General features: G+C 48.0%; 1 protein-coding gene across 1 annotated transcript in view; it reads left to right on the forward strand.

The window, feature by feature from the left end:
• The window catches only part of ATP11C (ATPase phospholipid transporting 11C), a 42,239-nt gene that overhangs the window by 21,464 nt on the left and 5,272 nt on the right, over nucleotides 1-15,503 (forward strand). The window contains 15 exon segments of the mRNA XM_057385114.1: nucleotides 154-311; nucleotides 1,162-1,233; nucleotides 2,072-2,145; nucleotides 2,764-2,867; nucleotides 3,433-3,614; nucleotides 4,219-4,482; nucleotides 4,809-4,983; nucleotides 5,631-5,733; nucleotides 6,897-7,042; nucleotides 7,413-7,472; nucleotides 8,495-8,622; nucleotides 11,017-11,152; nucleotides 12,611-12,676; nucleotides 13,437-13,540; nucleotides 14,949-15,102. Coding sequence (XP_057241097.1) covers nucleotides 154-311; nucleotides 1,162-1,233; nucleotides 2,072-2,145; nucleotides 2,764-2,867; nucleotides 3,433-3,614; nucleotides 4,219-4,482; nucleotides 4,809-4,983; nucleotides 5,631-5,733; nucleotides 6,897-7,042; nucleotides 7,413-7,472; nucleotides 8,495-8,622; nucleotides 11,017-11,152; nucleotides 12,611-12,676; nucleotides 13,437-13,540; nucleotides 14,949-15,102 — 1,926 coding nt within the window.

Consider the following 15,503-nt stretch of genomic DNA (forward strand, 5'->3'; position numbering starts at 1 on the left):
TGGCTGTGGGGTGCTGTGGCACTCCTGCTGCTGCCTGTGGGGTGCTGTGGCAGTCCTGCTGCTGCCTGTGGGGTGCTGTGGCAGTCCTGCTGCTGCCTGTGGGGTGCTGTGGCACTCCTGCTCACCATCCCTTCCTCCATCCATCCTCCCCAGAGCCGTGAGGAGCTGTTCCTGAGAGCCCTGTGCCTGTGCCACACGGTGCAGATCAAGGAGGCAGACCAGCTGGATGGACCCACAGCACACCCMGAGCGTAAATACACCTACATCTCCTCCTCCCCAGACGAGATCGCCTTGGTCAAAGGCGCTGAGAAGTAAGAATGGGAAGGTGTTGGTTTATTAATTCCCTCTCTCTGGTGGGAGGAGGGAGGTGAGGGGGATCTGACAGTGATAGACCCCTCTCCACAGTCCCTCTGGGAAGCAGGTTGTGCTGGCAGTGCTGAACCTGACCTGCACCCTGTGAGCCTCATCTGTGGGTTCAGATGAGCTCTGTGTTAAAGGGTTTTCTGTAAAGGATCTGCCCTGAGCACTCCCTGGGAGGCTGTGCTTTGCACTCACTGAGAGCAGCCCCGAGCTCTGCAGTGCCCAGCTGGGGCAGGGGTGTCTTTGCTGGAGCCCACATGGCCTTGTGCTCTAATCCCTACAAACAGAGACGGTTCCCATGTGCTTAAAATAATGGGGTGGATACWGCTGTCAGCCCCACATCAGAATCCWGCCAGAGATGCTCAAGGCTGGGCTGGAGGGGGCTGTGACAGCCTGGGCTAGTGAAGGACATGCTGCCCAAAGCAGGGGTTTGGCACTGGGTGATCTGTAAGATGCCATCCATTCAGTGATTCTCTGCTGCTGGCAGCCCCAGGGTGCAGGTGGAGGCTGTTCCAGCWGTGTGGGCTCACTCATGGTTTGTAAATGTGCCAGGGTCCTGGTGGGCTGTGTCCACAGTGCCTGTGTGCCCCAGTGCCCGAGCTCTCCAGTGATGGGAGCAGTGCCAGAACATCACAGCAGGCTCTGCATGGAGAGAGCAAACACCAGCCCTGCTCCTCAGCTCGGCCTCACTGCCTTCTCTGCCCTCCCCTGCAGTGCAGAGGGCGAAAYGAGAACATTGTGATGTGTCAAATGTGCCAATGGGTGTTTTCAATGTTGTTCTGTCCTTTTGTTTATTGACAGGTATGGTTTCACTTTTCTAGGACTTGAAAACGATTTCATGAAAATACGAAACCAAAAGAATGAAACTGAGATGTAAGTKCTGCTGAGGGACAGGGCTGCCCTGCTTCTTGAACCAGTTTGGTCAGCCTGGCAAGGTCAGAGCTGTTTCTTGAGGGCTGTCAGGCCGTGCTGACCTGCCCCACAACTCCTGTCCCCTTCACAAAGCAYGGCACATCAAGGTGTAGGCTGAAAGGCTCACTTGCAAAAATCCACGGGTGGTTTACTGGTGTCTAAATTCAGCTCCCTGAAAAGCCTGCAGCCCTTTGTGTGTGTCCTTTATCTGTGCCAGGCTGTGCAGGTGGCTCCTGGCATTCACGGGGTGCCTGCTGACCTCTGGGCAGTGGCTGGGGCTCACAGCAGGACCCTGTGAGCCTAAACTTGTGATGTGGCTCCATTCACTGGAACCCTTTTCCTCTCAAGAGCTGAAAATAGTTAGATTTTTACCCTGTGCTCACAGCGTGGTGGACACCTGACAGTCAGTGACCTATTCCCAGCTCTCCCCAGAAATTTGCCATCACAAGCAAGTTTCACTTCTTCCATCCCTTCKGAAGAAACTTATTTAGATGAGAGGCTCAGTGTCCCTGCTTGTGGCACGTGGTGGCCCATTCCCTGCTGAGCCTTGCCCAGCCTGGGGGTTTGGTGCACTGGTGGGAACTCAACACCCTCTGTCCCGTGCTCAGAGCACCCGTGGAAAGCTGGAATTTGGGGTTTTTCCTCTCCTTTCTTGTGCAGTAGCTGTAAAAAGTACTTTCCGTAGTTGGTGATGCCACTTGTAGGGTGYTCCTGCAGCTCATTGTTAGTGATTTTGTCTCAGATAGTTATTTTCCTATTTTTCATTTACTGAGCCAAAGCTTTTTTCTCTTTTTTAAAGGTACCAACTTCTGCACGTGCTGAACTTTGACCCCGTGCGGCGCCGCATGAGCGTCATTGTGAGGAGCAGTGCAGGTATGGGCACAGTGTGGGTGTGGGCTCATACCCAGGGCACAGCTGGGAAAAACCTCCTCATTCTGGGCTTGCTAGGCTGGCCTGACTAAGCTCTGTACTCAGCCTGGCTGCCGTAGGTTTATTTTCCTTCGTGGCAGCTGTTTGGGACCAACAGCAGATCAGGGGATGAGAGCAGTGAGAGCTCCCTGCCTGCCCTGTTCCAGGCTGGAGCAAACACCAGGGAAGACATGTGAGAAGGTCCCCTGGGTGGGATGGGGTTTCATGGGAATAACAGACAAAAATTGAGAGGTCACCATCCTTCTCAAGTGTCAGCCCTGTGAGGTTTGGGTTTTACCCTCCCTGGAAAGGATTCCACGGCTTACAAATAGGAAATAGTGTCCAGCCTGATGCAACAAACTTGCTCAGAGGCAGGTGGGGACACCCCAAGTCTCAGCTGGGCCTGACAAAGGTTTTTTCACAGGCTGGTGAAAGGCCATTTTTGGTAGGCAGTTGGATTTCTAGCAGTTCGTTCTTTAGTCCTGCCAGATTTCCTCCCTCTGCATCCCTTGCTTGCTTTTGACGTTGTTAAGTCTTTCTACAGCTTGTAAGTGCTTTAAACTATTTATAATTTGCTTTTAGGAAAGCTGCTTCTCTTCTGTAAAGGAGCAGACTCCTCTATTTTTCCACGGGTGCAGCAAGAAGAAATCCAACCAACGAAGGTCCATGTGGACCGCAATGCTATGGTGAGCACACAGATGGAATTTGGCTGGCTCCTGGGGTCAGGAAAGCCTTCTTCCAAAAATAGGGATGTGACCTTGCTTTGGAGGGAAGTGTCAAAAATGKGACTGTCACTTCACATTGTTTTGATGCCAGGCTTCTTTCCTTTTCTGTTTTGTTGGCTTCCACCTTTATTTGATATACTTCTATGGTTTCCATCACAGTTAGAGCCAAGCATCTCCCAGGCCAGTTAAAAATAGCAGTAACACCAGCAGCCTGGTCCCAGTTGTGGTGGCACTGGTCCCTGCTCTCCCTGCTGGCTGCACTCTCAGCCCTGGGCCTTCTYTCAGTTTCTTTTTGCCATATTTTCTGCACATAATGAGCAGAACYGTGATTGCTCTGACAGGAAGAAGTTATTGTATAAACACAGAGAAATTTGTTATTTTGACAAAAGCCAACAAATTGTCCTTGCCCTCAGGGTCAGTACTGCCAGAAGCACTGATGGCAGACACTAACACAATGAGTGAGGGGCTGTAAAAGTCTGGGCTGGGGACATTTATCCATTTTATTTTCTTTCGTTCCTGCTGCCAGGATGGCTATCGCACGCTCTGCGTGGCCTTCAAAGAACTGACTCAGAAGGAGTATGACAAAATWGACAGACAGCTCAACGAAGCCAAGATGGCTCTGCAGGACAGGGAGGAGAAGATGGCCAAGGTTTTTGATGACACAGAAGCAAACATGCACCTGATTGGGGCTACTGCTGTGGAAGACAGGTAAAGAGGTGACAGCAGCACTGTGATTTCTCTGTGATGTTGTTTTGGTGGAGCTGAGCAGCCAGGCAGATGCTGGCAGTGTCCAGGGCAATTAATTACACCATGGCACAACCCATTTCACAGTGCCCTTGTTGCTTAAATTGGCTGCTGTAGTAGGAATTGGGATTTATTAATGAAACTACAGAAATACTTGCACTTCTGGAGAGTGAATTAAGCACGCAGCATTAATTTGCACATCAAAACAAATTCAATTCCACATTCAGTTATAGTAACTGCAAGTGTAAATTAAACCCTTGCTGTGAGGCCTGGGAGTCAAGAGCATAAAGCAGCGAGTTCTCTTTTTGCCTGCAAACAAAAATTGGGTGTTGGTGTCTTGTGATCCATATTTCTATGGCAGTGGTTTCCCCAACATGTGAGAAGTCACTGAACTTCTCTTGAGCTGCTATTTATTTTATTTAACCTGCAGAGTCAGGGTTATTTGGGTGAGCCCCACATGTGAGAAATCACTGAACTTCTCTTGAGCTGCAATTTCCACCTGCAGATTCAGGGTTTTGTGGGTGAGGTGATGGCCAACCTGAGAAGTGAATTTGCCTTCTGCTTGCAGGCTGCAGGAGCAGTTGGCAGAGACCATCGAAGCCCTGCACGCTGCTGGCATGAAGGTTTGGGTGCTGACAGGAGACAAGATGGAAACTGCCAAATCCACCTGCTACGCCTGCAGGCTGTTCCAGACCAGCACGGAGCTGCTGGAGCTGACGGCGAGGACGGTGGGCGACAGCGACAGGAAGGAGGATCGGCTCCATGAGCTGCTGCTGGAGTACCACAAAAAGCTGATTCAGGATGTTCCCAAGAACAGGGGAGGCCTGAAGAGGTGTGTGAGCCAGAGGGACCCGGCTGAGTGCGTTTGAGATGCAAATTGGGGAGAGAAATGGGGCTGTGCTGTGGCCCTGGGGACTGCAGACACTGCCACCGGTTCCTTTGCTCATCAGCTCTAGTATTGCTCTGCTTTGAACTTAACTGCACTGTTCCTTTAGTCAAGGGCATGTGATAAGTCCAAGCTTTTCAAAATTGCTAAGCCCCAAAAAATGGATGGGAAGATTAACCCAAAACCAATTTTCTTTTCACTAAGACAATACAAGCAGCTGGGTTGACTTCTTATCCTGGTGATGTTTAAATTTGTTCCTTGTTGTGCCCCAGGAGCTGGACACTGAGTCAAGAATATGGGCTGATCATAGATGGCTCCACGCTGTCGCTGATTCTCAACCCTTCTCAGGACTCTGGCTCTAGCAATTACAAAAGCATTTTTCTCCAAATCTGCTTGAAGTGCACTGCGGTGCTGTGCTGCCGGATGGCTCCTCTGCAGAAAGCACAGGTATTTATTTACCTCTCCCTGGCTGAAGGGTGGCACTGGGTGATGTGACACACGCTGAATTCATCAGCTGGGACTTGACCTGATCATCTTCATCAACCAGGGCTTCTCCAGGCTGTGTGTGAGCCTTGTCTGAGCTTCAGAGCGTGATGAAARCACACTGTTCTTTCAAATCTGAATGCAAACCCTTTGTTTAACATGCTGGCAAGAAGCCATAAACCCAGGCCAATTAGAAATAAACAAAACCTCCCAGTTTGTTCTTTTTTTTCCTTTCCGAACTTGTCAAGTGGAGTCTGTGACTTCCTCACTCCAGCAGATGATGTCCCAGCCTGATCAGTGATGCATTTCTGCACCCTGAGATGCGTGAGARAAGGCACCTTTGGCAGGGCAGGGTCTGGCAGAAGGGAAGGATGGGATGTTTTTGTTTTTTATTACTGTCCTTCAGCCCTGCACAGCTGGATTGGGCTTTTGCTCTGCTTGTGACTGCAGARCAAGTAGCAAGGGCTTTTATTAACCTGAACTCTCCAGGTATTGTATTGCTGCTATATTGTAAAAGCCTGATWGCTCATCCTGGGGGGAGCCATGGGAAGGTCTCTGGAGGCTTTTTAACTGAATTTTGGGTTCTGCTGTCCTTTTATTAAATCTTTCAGATTGTGCGAATGGTGAAGAACACAAAAGGCAGCCCGATAACCCTGTCCATAGGGGATGGTGCAAATGATGTCAGTATGATTTTGGAAGCACATGTTGGGATAGGTAAGACTCCCTGAAGCTCCCCTCTCACCCGAGACCCATCTGCTCTGGTGGGGCTCACTGCTGAGGTGCAGTCCGTGTTTCCAATTGCACATGGCTGAGCCAATCCCACTGGAAATGTGGAAAATGTGCTGTTGCTTTCTGTGGAGCTGGGGTTTAACTCCAGGTATGAGCTTGAGATGACAGAATCAGAGAATAGTTTGGTTTGGAAGGGGCCTTTTGAAGGGTCCAGCCCCTGTAATGAGCACAGAGATCTTCAGCTACAGCACGTTCCTCAGAGCCCTGTCCAGCCTGACCTTGGGTGTYCCCAGGAGTGGGGCATCCACAGCCTCTCTGAGCACCCTGTGCCCATTTCACATCATCACTGTGAAAGGCAGAGAGATGAGATCAGCACACRCTGCTCCCCTGTGACAGTCCCGTTCTCTCTGTCACTGATACACTGCAGATTATGTTCAAAAACTGTCACCAAATTGGTGCTGGTGGGGATTTCTTGGGACTCACACAAAAGGGCATGAGCAGTGAGTGATCAGGGGCAGTTGTTCTAAGGGCAGAGTGTCAGACCTCAGTGCTCACAGGAGCTCAGCACAGGGGCCCTGTTTGTGTTTTTTTGGGGACTGTCTGCACTGTCTGCAGGGCTGCCATCAGCCTGGGAGCTCCTCCTGTCTGCACATTGGTGTCAGAAATACGGGAGACTTCTATAATATCACTAAAGGAGGGTCAGTGGAAGAGAAAGGGCACGTTCTTTGTTTTTGGAGATGCTGTGGTGCCCTCTAATGAGGGGAATCCAGAGCAGTTCATTTGGTTTTAGATGGGGATGTCTCAGGAGGCTGAGCAGCTGCAGTGGAATAGCCAAGCTGTGTGAGGTGAAGGCCAGCCCACAGGGAACCAATTCCTCACCTTTCAGCAGGTTTGCTTAGGTACCCTTCACCACACTCTTACAGGAAATCACAGAGCAGCCTAAATATAGCTGAAAAACTCCAGAGGCAGGTCTGAGTGTTGTGGAGCCAAAACTGCACTGAGTGTRGGAGTGTTTGCTCTCCTGGGGCACYCAGAKGSAAACACAGCCTTTGTCATGCCTTGAGACACTGAGTGATGTCAGCAAAGCCCTGGGCAGTGTCCAGATTCCATCCCCTCAGGATTAACCCCTTGCTGTGTTCTGTCTGCAGGTATCAAAGGCAAAGAAGGACGTCAGGCCTCCAGAAACAGCGACTATGCTGTGCCAAAGTTTAAACATTTAAGAAAACTGCTACTAGCACATGGGCATTTGTATTATGTGAGAATAGCACACCTTGTACAGTATTTCTTCTATAAGGTAAGGGGCAGTGTGCAGCTGATTTCTTTGTTTATACTGTGCATTTCTTAGGCAATAGAATAAATAATAAATAGGAAAAAAAATGTGGGGGACATCCTGGAGTTCTGTTTTCATTCCCTAGAGCAGGCTGTGTCTGTCATGTGCCTGTCCATTGAAAACACTGCCTACAGGGCAATGTGAGCATTCTTCTGGTGTCTCCTGCAGATACTCACTGCTCACTGGATTGGTTTTGTGCTTGATTGAACAAGTGCCCTACCTTGTCTGCTGTTGCAATGTCAGACACTAATGTCTGATAACAGGAAAAACTACTTGGGTTTCGATTGAGAAGTCAAGTGCTTGCCTRCTGACCATTTGTCTCTTGTTTTCCTAGAACCTTTGCTTCATTTTGCCACAGTTTTTATACCAGTTCTTTTGTGGATTCTCACAGCAGGTAACTTCCAGTGATTTGTCTATAAAGTCAGAATAAAAAGCAGATGGCATAGTGAGGCTTCCTGGCAGAAATGTGGCTTTTGGCATCCCTGTCCCTTCACCACCCTGCTTTAGGGGACAGAAGGAACTGACCTTATTGCTGGGACATGATATTTGAGACCATAAGTAAAAAGAAAGCAATCTGCTTTCTTTCYTTTTCCATGCACCAGCCATACACACAGGTGGACACCTTCCTGAAGCAGTGGGAGAAGGGGTTAGCTGGTTTGTCAGTGCCTGATTTTGCTACTTCTGCTCCTCTTAAGAGAATGATATTTCCTGATCTTTTCTTCTCTGCTGCATTTTGCTGCATTAAAAGTGTCACTCAAAAGGAAGAATGGTTCATTCTTTTATGGCAGCTTTAAAAAAAGACACACAGTGAGTGTCATCAGAGCTTTGCTTATTCTTGTAAGCATCAGAGGGACAGATCCATGTGGTGAGTRGGTTCATGTGCTTGGAGAAAAGAGCTTTGGCTTTCGTGTCAACTCAAGGGCTTTTGTATCTGTTTGTGCTCAAAAGTTAACAGGAAGAGTAAATGATGAAAGATAATTCTCTGCTTGTTTTGGCAGAAACACTTGCCTTATTCTTTTGTTAAAGAGAAAGAAGCTATAGTTCCTCTAAAACAGTCTGGAGAGCCACAGGAGGCATCCAGTGTATTAACAGACACAGCAGCACAGGAGCAGCAACAGGAAAGCTGTGATGGGGCTGTTGAGTCGTGGTTTCTGGAGGGTAGGCTGGAGATGAGACCAGGCAGTTACCARATTTCCTGTCACTGGGAGGGGTTCCTGGCCACGCCACCCATGGGTGCTTTGTTCCCCCTGGGATCACACGGAGCACAGCCCCTGTCAGATGTGGCTGTGACAAAGGGATGAATCTGCAGGGTATGGAGAGACAAGGGCTGGGAATATATGCTTTCATTTCTTTGTGGTGAGGCTTTTAAAGTGGATTTTCAGTCTTTCTCATGTTACCCTTTCTCCCTCTTGCAAGCCACTGTACGATGCTGCTTACCTGACCATGTACAACATCTGCTTCACCTCGCTGCCCATCCTGGCCTACAGCCTCCTGGAGCAGCACATCAGCATTGACACGCTCACCTCGGACCCTCAGCTCTACATGTGAGTGCTCCTGGCAGGGTGAGCCCCTGCCCAGCTCTGCTAGCCATGGCTGCAGTTTGGGGGTGCAGGAATCCCTGTCCTGTGTCAGTGATGGGATCACCATCAACTGCAGAAAAAGCCATTTCTGTCCCTGCTGCCTCAGCTGTTTCTGCATTCAAGCTGAGCAGTTTTGTATTTCCTGCCTATTTCTGCGTGTTTATGSTGTCTGACAGTGTCTGGTGTGGCAAATTGCACTGCTGTATCTCCGTGAAAGAGTAAACTGGAGGTGGAATTCTTCATCYGTAAGAAAAATGGAGCTGTGAGCGTGGCCAGACCATTCATTCACGTTACCTTTGAGCCAGGCAGTGTGAGCCAAGCACGTGACAGAGCATGTAATGCAYGGAGGGGAAAAGATCCATTCATTCTGAGAAAGATGAATGTTCCTGAAGCCCAGCCCAGGCAGGCAGTTTCTCAGCTTGTCTGAATGGATATGGTCMCCCAGGCTTCCCCTGCACAGGCCAGGTTCCCCTATCAGAATGCAGGGGCTCTGCTCATCAATCACATGCTCAGATTTCTGCCACGTTGCCCAGGGAAAGGCCACTTTAGACTGACTCTCTCTGCTTTGCTCCTTGTTTTCTCTCCTTTGGTTGCAGCAGGGAGAGGCTGCAGTCTCCCCCAGAAGCAGAGWTGCTCTCCCTGTTCCTTCCAGCCCTGTCCACACACGTGTGCTCAGGGCAGCCCTTCAGCAGAGACTGAGGAAGGGATTTTTTGGAGGAAGCCCCTCTCAGTCCCTGCTGCTGATTCCCCAGCCTGGCAGCCACCTCAGCCCTGTGGAAAAGCCAGCACAGGGCTGCTTTGGCCCGTGCCCTGTGGTGTGATGCTTCTCTCTGGTGAGAGCTGTGTGTGGCATCGCTGAGCTCGAGCCAGGAGTGATGTCTGTGCACAGAGAGCAAAGGGAATTACAGTGCCTAAAATACTGGCTGAAAGTTGCATTAGGTATAGAAAAATCTGTGAATATAGTGAGAGCTGTAAGGCTGGGAAGGGGCTGGGTGGCTTTGAGGTAAACACTGAGAGAGGCATGATTGATTAGACCCGTGTTTCTTCACTCAGATGGCAAAATGCCAGCGTGTGTATTTTTAAATAGCTTGGTAATTGAATATTGTGCGACAGAGAGCAATAACAGCGGGCCCCTTTGCCTTCCCCTGGTGGGCTCTCTGATCTCTGGGGTCTGTGTGTTGGGGGAGCAGCCTTGGTTTGAATATTCATGAGTGTGCATGTGCTGCTGGATGCAGAGCCCCGCTGCGCTGCTGGAGGAAGTGCTGAGCTGCTGCAGTGCAGATCCTGACTCTGGAAACAGCCTGTTTACCAGAGCACTGCAGGACAGSCATGGCAATGCAAAACACAGCTCACTGGGAGGAAGCTGCTTCATTTTCTCTCCTTGCAATAGCCCACAGTTCCAGTCTGGTTTCTCYTTGCTCCTTTCTCACACCCAGACTGTGATATTTTGGAATGTGGTCACTGCATCATCGTGCACAGGATTCAATGGGCTCTGGCTTTAGGAACTGCAGTTGTAGGAGCCCAGCACCACACAGGTTTGCAAAGTGCATCATGCTGGAAATGGATGTATTGCTTTAAGAGTTAAGGAGAAYAATGCAAAAAATGTGGGGATTTGGGGTTCTAACATAAAAGTGCTTTTATCTCCTACCAGCCTTCAAATTTTAAAGAAATGAATCTGAAAAGATAASGATGCAGGGCACTGTTTTAACTCCCTCCTGCCCTGGCCCTGTGTGTGGTCCCTGCAGAGCTTTGCTCATAGCCCATCTATTTGCTGCTGCTGCTTCCATACCAGATCTCTTCCTATATTCAGCCAAGAGCCTCCTGCTACAACCCCTGTGATAAAAACACCCACCATACAATTCAGGAGGTTATTTTCAGCCTGTGCAGAAAAACAGCACTTCAGGGAACAGGACTTGCAGAGCTTTTCTCTGGAAAAAGGATTGTGCATTCAACAAAAAGAGGGAAGCACACCACGGATGTGATGCATCCCTTACAGCTGCTCTTTAACCTTACCCTGCTTTTAAATTTTAGCAGGTGATGTCAGACACCATGGGCAGTGCAGAGGCTGCTTGAGAGGCTCAGGACTGTGTTGTCTGTGTTCACTTTGGCCTTTTTTCATCCAAGGGTCCTAGAGAAGGATAAAACAATTCATGTGTTGAAGCTTTTGTGATCTGTGTTGATCAGCAGCTGCACATGGCAAGTGTTCTTTATGTCCAGGACACTGTTAGGTGTTTTTGTGGTTTGCCTCCTACAGCAAGGGCTCACCCCAAAGCCCAGCCATGCCCTGCCTGGGAGGAGCTTTGCAGAGCACCCTAAATGTGATTTTAATGATGTTCTTGTTCCTCCATCTCTTGGCAGGAAGGTTTCGGATAATGCAATGCTGCAGTGGAGGCCGTTCCTGTACTGGACCTTTCTGGGCGCCTTTGAAGGACTCGTGTTTTTCTTTGGGGTTTATTTTCTTTTTCAAAATTCCTCGTTGGAAGATAACGGAAAGGTAACGCCGCCAAAAAAAAAAAAAAAAAAGGAAGATGAGTGTTTGTTTTGTGCACTGCCTTCTGATACGCCTGGCAGGGAATATCTGCGTGCTTAATCTGTGCAGTGTGTCTCCAGTCCTGTCCAACAGTGTAGCCTTGCTTATGGTGTGATTCTGCAGCAAATGCTTGAAATAAAACCTTTTCCAGATCGCCATGGAAACAGGGTAGAGCTGGTTATGCTCACTAGGTAGAATGACTAGTCTCACACACAGCTCTGCCTGCCTGCTCGTGCCTCTGCTGGGGACAAGCGCTTGCATCGCTGCATGAGAGACCTGTGGAGGCTGCTTGGGTTAACCTGCACAGAGAGAGGAGGGGAAAAGATGCAGGGTTTTTCCTTTTTTWWAAWTTTTTTTCTTGTTTTGCTGGTTAACTGAGTAGAGAGCRAAGCATTAGTGCAGGGCAGCTTCCACACGTGGTGGTTTGAGCTGTTTAGGGAYCGTTTCCCCAAGCAATGTGTGCACTGTGTTATTAGATCTCAACTGATGGAAAACTTCTTTACACCATCGCTTGTGACTCTTGAAAATACCTGAACGTTTTTTTTGGAGAAAAGCTGATGAAATTTATGTATAAATTATATTCATACTTCGCATCAGTGCCAACATCTATGGCCCCAGCTGTATGCAGTCAAGCCCCTGTATTGTCAGATCAGTGCTTTTCTGTATTTATTGCCATTCTGGTTGTATTTGAATGAAACACGAAGCACTGGTATGTTCTGCAAATGCCTTCAGAGGTCAATTCTGTGTGGCACTACAATAAGATCTGTGGTTATGTCCTGTTCTGTAAACACTTATGCCTATAAGAACTGCTACCAGCAATTGTTCACAATATCCATGTATGTTTGATTGACTCCTTTTTCACTCCTGTTGACTTTAGTTTTTTTTGCATTTTTTGAAAACTTTTACATTTCACTTTCTGTTTTGATGTATGCATTCAGATCTTGACAGCCTTTGGTAAGCATCCCTCCCATTCATTGCCATCATTTGGATTTATATCCAGTATCTGCTTTTCTTTGTGTGCATAGTCACTAGTGTCCACAAACCAAACCAGCTGGAAAAGTCCCCMCTGGTGCATTCTGCAGATGGGACTGCAAAGAGACCATGAGTGTGGCCAGAAAGCAGAAACTGAGTAAATTGCCAAGAAATGCTGAAAATGCAGGTGGTGCAATGAGTTTGCTGTTCGTAGGAGGTGGTAGCTGTCACCAGCTCTGGGTCACCTGTGTGTGTGGCACTGCATGGCTCAGGGTGGCGTTGGGGCGGCGAGTTGTGCAGTCTGGAGCCTCTCCGAGCGTCCATCTCCCGTAGCATCGCTCCATCCCATCCCTCCCTCTGCTCCCTGCTTGCACCCCGTCCCTGTCCCYGTCTCTGTGCCTCTCCAGGACAAGGCCTGAGACTCCTGGGGCAATGGAATGTGTTTTTCAGGTGTTTGGGAACTGGACCTTTGGGACGATTGTTTTCACCGTGCTGGTGTTCACCGTCACTCTCAAGGTCAGCATCTCCCTTCCTTTTGTGGTAACTCATTGCAGATGTTTTCCAAGGCTCGTAAAACTGTGGAGTGAATGTGTAGAAGATGAAATGTCTGTGAATKTTTTCCACYACACTCAAATCTTCTCTTCTTCCAYAGAAGCAGAACCTGCTWATTGTCCTTTGTGTCGTCTGCAGCCTTTAGGTGTTTCGGTTAATTTTTTTCCTGGTTTTTCCCCTCTTTTGAGCACTCCAGCTGGTTATGGTTGACTTTTCCCCGTGCTTTCACCCCTTGATGTTCAGTTCCAGCAAGAGGAGAGGAGCAATAGAGAATTTGGATTTGTCCACCTTGTTTCAGACAATGCCCAGTGCCAGGGTGATCACAAAAGCACACGTGTCAAATAACAAGAGCAAATCTMCTTTGTTTCATGGAGCTTTCCAGAACAAACTGTTTGCATAAGGCCTTACAAAAGGTCTGTTGTGTTTGGTTCAGGTGGTGACAAGAGGCAATTACAGCCCCTGTAACCTTTRGATGTTTCTTTCCTGTAGCATCAAGGGTTGCATCAAATTTATTCCATTAAAAGGTGTCAGTTACAATTGGAATGGCACTGCTTCCCTGTTAACATTGGTGCAGACTGTGGATATTTAAAATGTTTGTCCTGGTGCCCATGTGCACAGAGGTAGCTGTTTGGAGAACCTGCAAATTAATGTGAAATTTTATATAAATACAATGAAAAGCACTCTGCATCTAAAGCCTGTTTTGTCTCTCTTTTTATTCCCACAGCTAGCATTRGACACCCGATTCTGGACGTGGATGAACCACTTTGTGATTTGGGGCTCCCTTGCTTTCTATGTGTTTTTCTCATTCTTCTGGGGAGGAGTCATTTGGCAAGTACCCTTTGTCCTTTCCTGGTGCTTTTTTAGGGCTCTGGCTGTGAGAGGGGGTGGCTGCAGCCTCTCCATTTGGGATATCCCAGGATTTGCTGTGAYAGGAGCATGGTYACCACSCCTTTTCTCTGCTGGATGAGAAGGRATKCCTCCATCCAAAGTGCTGGCAGAGGGTTGGTTCATAATGAGATGAGTTTGAGGAGCTCTCAGCCCAAAAGAGAGACCACCCTGGGCATCATCCAGGAGGGGCTTTGCATTTCTGCCCACAGGGTCATTTCTGCTGATGAGGCTCTGGTCTTTATTGGGAAGGTTCTCAAATAAACCCTTTATGGTCAGTTTGTGCATGTGGATGAGGGAGACAGGAAGAATTCATGGTGGAAGGAAACCCAGTGAAATGGAAGGAACAGATCAGGAAGATGCAGAGTGAGAGGACCTGGTGCTCTGGGACTGCTTAAAAGGGAAAAATAAATAGGAGAAAGCACAGGTCCTGGTGTTGAAATCATGGATCTGAGTAGAAGAATTTCTCATTGATTTGAGTACAACCAGGATTTTAGGTTTAATGTGTTGYAAAGGCCAGGTGAGCATTAGTCCATTACAAATATTACTGGTTTTGTATTTTCTGTGCTGGAAATGTTCAGTTGGTGTTCACAGGATGCAGCATCTCCCATTTTGCACCTCTGCTTTCCCATGGGCTGTTGGCTGGATCCCTGATCCAGTAAACTGCTAATAAAAATGTGGAACAGATTTCAATATTTTATTTGGGGGTCACCAGCTTTAACTCTTGAGTTGACTCTTGCTGGCCAACAGATCTGTAATCTAGCCACATCTCYATCCTGAAATGTGTGAGTTTCCTACTGAAAACTCTTTCTACTGTTTAAYTTGCATAGCTCAATATTTTTGACCTAACAATAAGCAAAAACTGCTTTGGGATCCTTGTCATCAGTTATTGATGAGGTGTTTTTCCACGAGCATCTGTTGGTTGCTCTCCCTCATCAAGGAAGGGAGGAAGGAACAAATAACCTGTTGTGAGTGAGAGATTCTGGATTTCCACTATCRAACCCAAACCAGAAGCTATAGCAAAGCCTGAAGTTGAAATAAAATWATCTGGTTTTTGATAAGGTGAATAATTTATCTTTCAGTGATGGTGACAAAATTCAAACCCCTTCCCACCCTGAAAAGAAACAGATGTKGAAGATGCAAAATGGATCGTGACAAACTTGCAGAAATAGTGCAGTTGGAGGCAGGAGATGGATTGGGAGAAGGATGGACAGTGTGTTTCTGTGCTGTACCCACCTCCATCTGAAAGGGAGGCATAACTGCTAACAGCTTGATCTGAAGTCTCCTTTGATTCTGACTTTCTTGGAAAATCCATGTTAACCAGAATTTATTTGTATCCTTTCTTTTGCAGGCCTTTCTTGAAGCAGCAAAGAATGTATTTTGTATTTGCTCATATGCTGACTTCTGTTTCCACATGGCTGGCAATAATTCTCCTGATCTTTATCAGCCTTTTCCCAGAAATTCTTCTAATAGTTTTAAAAAATATAAAAGAGAAAAATCATCAGGTAAGGACCAAGATGATGTGTACTCTGTATTCTTAGGAAGGCCTTTCTTACCCTCAAGCACCAGATGAACCTTTCTAGGAAGGCTTTCTAGGCTCTTCTCTTGCCCTTTCACATGCCAAAAATGTCTCGAGGTTATTTTAAAAATGCTGCCTGGGTCTGTAGAAGGAGACTCAGCCTGTGCCTTCCCTTGGTTGCCCTCCCTGGGTGGGAATGTGCTGTCCCAGAGAAGAGTGTGGCCCTTGTGTGAGCTCATCAAACAGACCATAATCCTGAMCAAACCTGCTTGTTTTCATGGCAAAAAACACGAGCAGGGTGTTCCCCTTGGCYGTGTCCTCAGCTGCAGTGGGAGCAGGGTCAGCTCTTGTCACATTTGCCTGTCCTCCACAAATAACCCAAGGCTC

This window comes from Malurus melanocephalus, unplaced genomic scaffold (assembly GCF_030028575.1).
Source record: "Malurus melanocephalus ecotype Western Australia unplaced genomic scaffold, MMel_1.1 scaffold_790, whole genome shotgun sequence".
Lineage (NCBI taxonomy): Eukaryota > Metazoa > Chordata > Aves > Passeriformes > Maluridae > Malurus > Malurus melanocephalus.